We start from the raw sequence: 5,257 nt of genomic DNA on the forward strand, positions 1-5,257 counted from the left end.
CTGGTACCAATGGAACCGTCTGCTCGAGGCGAGTCAGATGGTTTGTAGTTGGCGCCGGGAGGAACAGTGCACGGCGACGACGCGATTTTGGACGGAAATGGCGAGATTTCGGTCGGGAAATTAGAGGGGTTACCGGACTTCATTTGGACTGAAACTTGGACAGGGTGGTCACCGTGAGGAGGCGGTTCAGGTGGGGTGGTTGGCCGGCCGGGATCCGGCGGCGGCGGCATGGCAGCGTGTAGGCGTGAATAGTGACGGGTTTAGTGTGTTTTTTCTCACCTTTTACTGTGTGTTTTTTCAGAGAAAATTTTTTTGGGGGCAAAAGGGTTTAGGGTTTAGGGTTTAGGGTTTAGGGTTTTTTTTTTTTTAATAAAACACCGCCGAAAGCGGGGGGGTTAGGCGGACCCCTACCTGTATATATAAACACAAAAGAAAAACAAGATAAGGCCTAAAGAGAGGGGAGGTATACCAAGACCTCTCTAAAAGCGAGTCTGACAACACATAAAACATAAAGACATAAAACCTAGGGTGGCAAATACACGTGCCAAAATCTAATCCCTAGGAAAAGCGCATAATAAAAATGAACATATAAGAGCAGCGCTAAATACATCAAAACAAATCGAAACATGTCTAAACTGTAAAGATCCGACTCAGATGTAGGTGCAAAAGACAACCAATTGTACCCATCTCTGAGCCGTCTATCGCTGTAAGTCAAACATGAAAATGGCGTCCTAGTCCGAGATCGGTCGCAATCCAGCAGAAGTAAGAGAAACTTCAAATCCCCAGAAGAAGGTGAAAACGTATGGAGCTCATAACGTCATAAATCCAAGCGTGACTGGAACGTTGATATAAGAGGTAGCCAAGAGATAACATGGAGAGCCACCAATGCACGTAGCAAAAGCAGAGAACATATAAATCCCGACATGAATGGAGCTCTGGGCCAGAGAAACCACTGAGAGAGATCATCCAAAGCCACCATAAAACCCGGCAAGAGAACACAAAATATAGAAAGCGGCGGCCAAGGAGAAGCCTGCAGAGAGCGACCGCCAGAGAACAGGGTGGTCCAAATAAAAGCACCAATGGAGAAGGTGCGAGAGTCCACCCAGATCCAAAGAAACAAAGCACTCCAAAGAGACAGTACCTGCAAAGGAAAAAATACATATAGATATATATAAATATATATATATATATAGAAATAGATCCAAATAAAGGAAGGGGCTGCAAATAGCTAAGAACATCTGTATCTAAGGTAGGGAAGCCCGGAGATATCCGAGCGGGTCAGTATGGATATGTGTCTGGGTAGTGAAGGACCTAACTCTAAGGTATAAACCCTAATGGTATGAGCCCTCGCCGCCAACGCATCCGCCACCGAATTTCACTCCCGAAAAATATGTGAAAAATGAACCGCCCGCCCCCTCAAAAGAAACAGAATCCGAGTGACTGTATGATGAAGGTCCCAATGACACCGACGAGAACGCAGGATCTGAAGAGAAATCTGAGAATCGGTCTCAACCCAAAGGGGAAAAAGACCGAGATCGGAACAGATAAGAAGGCCCCTCCAAACCGCCCAAAGCTCCGCCCGGACATTGGTCCCGACTCCGATAAACTCGCTGAAGGAGAGCACCACCCTGCCAGAAGAATCACGCACAACACCACCGACAGACGACTCCCCAGGATTGCCCCTCGAACTCCCATCAACATTCAGCTTAAAGCACCCAGGTGGTGGACAGAGCCACCGGACAATCGCTAACCTATGGGTCCGCTGAAAGGCAACAAAAATTCCCAGCGATCTCGCCGCCTCAAAGGCACCAAGCCAGTGCTTGGGCTTAACAATGAAAGCAGCATGGGCAAGACGCAGATAAGACAAAATCTGAGACTTCACAGTCTCCCCAGAAATACGCAACTGACGGTGCTTCGCATCATTACGAGCCATCCAGAGAAACCACAAAACAATGAAGGGCAGAAACTCCTTGACGTGGCCCCCAGGTGCCCAATGAAGATTTCTCTTCCAAGCGCTAAGGAACAACCTGAGATCCCCTGTGCAGGGGATCCGGACACGAAATATGGCCCCAAAGAAATGCCAGACATAACGGGCTATCGGGCCATCAATGAAGACATGTGTAAATGTCTCCGACATATCACAACACTGGCATCGAGAAGCCAACTCAAAGCCACGACGTTGGAGCATATCCTCCAACGGGAGCCACTGATGCCAAAATCTAAAAAGAAAAAAAGACATCGTGGGCCTCAACCAACGGCCCCAACAAGGAGTCAAGATATCAGAAACAGGGTCTCTCAATCGGACAAGCTCCCAAGCAGACCTAATCGAAAAAGCACCGTCAGAACTGTGAATCCAAAGCGCCAAATCAGGCTCGCCAAAGGCAATCGGGGTCAAAGTAATCGCCTCAGCAACAGAAGGGGCCACCACAGCGCAAAGAAGATCGAAATCCCAAGCCCCCTCAGACAAAAAGTGAAAAACCCGAACATCACGGCCCCCACGGACCTCACACTGGCTGGACAGAGCAGTATCCCCAAACCATATGTCATCCCAAAAGGACACGTCTCCAAGGCCAACGCGCCAGCGAATGCCGGGCTCGGCGCGAGGTCTGATCCGTAGGAGACGACGCCAGGTGGGGGATATTAAACCACGAGGGAGAACAGAGGCAGGAGCATCCATCTGGCAATACTTCCGTAAAAGGAATCTCGCCCAGAGAGAGGAGCCCTGCCGAAACCGGAACCACAACTTAATAGAAAAGCTATCCACCAGATCTTTCAATCTGCGGAAGCCAAGACCACCCTCCATCACTGGGAGACAAGCTCGAGACCACTTGGCCCAGTGCCATTTCTTCTCCAGTGTCCGCGACCCCCAGAAAAAAGCGTTGAAAACCAGCTCAAGCTTCTCCATGACAGCAAGCGGTGGCTGTACCACCTGAAACAGATAAATCGGCATGGAGAGGAGCACACTGCGGATAAGGGTTATGCGGCTACCCGGAGAGAGCGTCCGGATCTCCCAACCCTCTAACTTCCTACGAACAGATTGTAGGAGGTGCTCAAAAAGGGAACATACTCGGTTACCCCTAAACAAGGGGACTCCGAGGTACTTGAGGGGCAAATGACCCTCCGCAAACCTGGTGATGCGCAAAATCCGAGAGCGAAGTCGCTCAGAGCACCTCGGAGGCAAGATAACAGAACTTTTGACAGCGTTCACCAGCTGACCCGAACAATTCTCATAATGATGCAGTAAACCCATAAGGCGCCGCAAACTACGAGACCCACCATTGGCGAAAATAATGACATAATCAGCATAAGCCAGATGGGAAATCAGGATATCACAACCAGAGCGGTACCTGAGCTCAGGATGCTGCAGGTAGAGGCGGTCAAGGCCGCGCGATAGGTGCTCCGCCCCCAAAATGAAAAGCATGGGGGACAAGGGATCGCCCTGTCTGAGGCCTCTAGTGGAACCAAAGAACCCCGAGAGAGAGCCATTGATGTTCACGGAGAAATGACAATAAGATATGCAAGCCGAGACCATCTCCACAACCCGCTCCGAGAAACCAAAGTGTCTCATAACCTCGAAGAGGAAAGGCCACTGGACCCTGTCATAGGCCTTGGCCATATCCAACTTCAGGATAACATTACCGCCACGAGTGGGGAGAGTGAGACTGTGAGTGAGCTCCTGGGCTAGGAGAATATTATCGGAGATCATCCGACCCGGAACGAAGCCACTCTGATTCGGTGAAATAAGTCTCTCCGCCACAACCCTCAGCCGAGAGTACAACAGCTTAGAGATGATCTTATTAGTGACATTGCACAGACTAATCGGACGGAAGTCCGACCAAGCATGAGCACCCGCGACTTTGGGGATCAGAGTGATTGTGGTGGCGGTAAAACCCTGGGGGAGGGGAGAACCCCTGAAAAAATCCAGGACAGCATCAAAAACATCCTGATGAACAATCTCCCAACAATGCTGAAAGAACGCCGAGGAGAAGCCATCAGGCCCAGCCACACTATCAGGATGTATGGAGAAGACGGTCGCACGAACCTTCTCCAAAGAAGGGGTCACAACAATACCCTCATTCTCCACAGCAGAGATAACGGAGGGGAAGCCCGAAAAATCAGGACTCGCAAGCGCAGAGGGGTCACCAGTAAGCAAATGCTGGAAAAACGAGGCTCCCGACTGCTGAATCAACTCAGGAGACGTCAGGAATACCCCATTATCCCAGATGCGGAAAATCTTATTCGCCACCCTTTTCTTCTTCACCATGTTGTGAAAGAGTTTGGTGTTCCTCTCACCATCCTCTAACCAGTGGCAAGCAGCTTTCTGTCTCCAAAAATCCGCCTCCATGGCGGTGACACGGGCCAGATCCTCATTGCGATCAGACAGAGAAGTCCAATTCAACTCAGAAGGATCAGCCTCACAGACAACCTCAGCGGACCGAACAGCCCTCTCAGCCTCAATGATTTTATCGAAAAGGTTCCCAAAAACATCCTGATTCCACCACTTGAGGTGATGTTTGAGGCGCTTAATCTTAGCAAAAAGGCGAGGCATACCACTCAAACTACAAGGCAGAAACCAATTAAGCCGAACAGTCTGCAAAAAACCATGATGCCGAAGCCACATACGCTGGAAGCGAAACGAGCTCGGCCCACGGGCAAAAACCGGAGCGGTGACCAAAAGCGGACAGTGGTCAGAGAAAGTACGGGGAAGATGTTCAACACGAATGGAGCTGAAATGATCACCCCAATCAACGGAGACCATAACCCTGTCCAACCGCTTCCAAATGGTCTTATTCGTCCAGGTGAACGAAGAGCCCTCAAAACCGGCATCAACCAGACCAGAATCCAAAATGAAAGTATTGAACTCCTCCATGGGTAGAAGCCTACCACCACGGGTGCCCAAACACTCAGATGCATCTCTGACTACATTAAAATCACCTCCAACAAGCCAAGGACCCAGAGCAGGCTTGACCTGAAGAAGGGAAGACCAAAGATCTCTGCGCTCAACGTAGCCGCAGCTGGCATAAACAAATGAACAAAACACCTCAGTCGGTAAAAAAGAGGCGGACACCTTGATGTGCAGGAACTGAGCATGATCAAAAACACACTCAGTCTGCACATCCGCGGATGAAAAAACCCAAATATTACCAGAAAGATTCGAAATGACTCTAGAAAAACCAAAATGGCGAGTCATGAATCTCTGGTCCAACATGATCATCGGCTCCAAAATGGCCAAAATCTTAATCTGATGCGCCTTCAC

General features: G+C 49.8%; 1 protein-coding gene across 1 annotated transcript; it reads right to left on the reverse strand.

Moving 5' to 3' along the window:
* Positions 1-817: 817 nt before the first annotated feature.
* On the reverse strand, positions 818-4,345 carry LOC142554796 (uncharacterized). Its single transcript, XM_075665473.1, has 2 exons — positions 1,565-4,345; positions 818-1,141 (listed from the first exon to the last, which is right to left on the reverse strand). The coding sequence occupies exons 1-2, from the start codon at positions 4,343-4,345 to the stop codon at positions 818-820; spliced, it is 3,105 nt and encodes a 1,034-aa protein (XP_075521588.1).
* Between the last annotated feature and the right edge of the window lie 912 nt (positions 4,346-5,257).

The sequence above is a fragment of the Primulina tabacum genome, chromosome 8, assembly GCF_025594145.1.
Source record: "Primulina tabacum isolate GXHZ01 chromosome 8, ASM2559414v2, whole genome shotgun sequence".
NCBI lineage: Eukaryota > Viridiplantae > Streptophyta > Magnoliopsida > Lamiales > Gesneriaceae > Primulina > Primulina tabacum.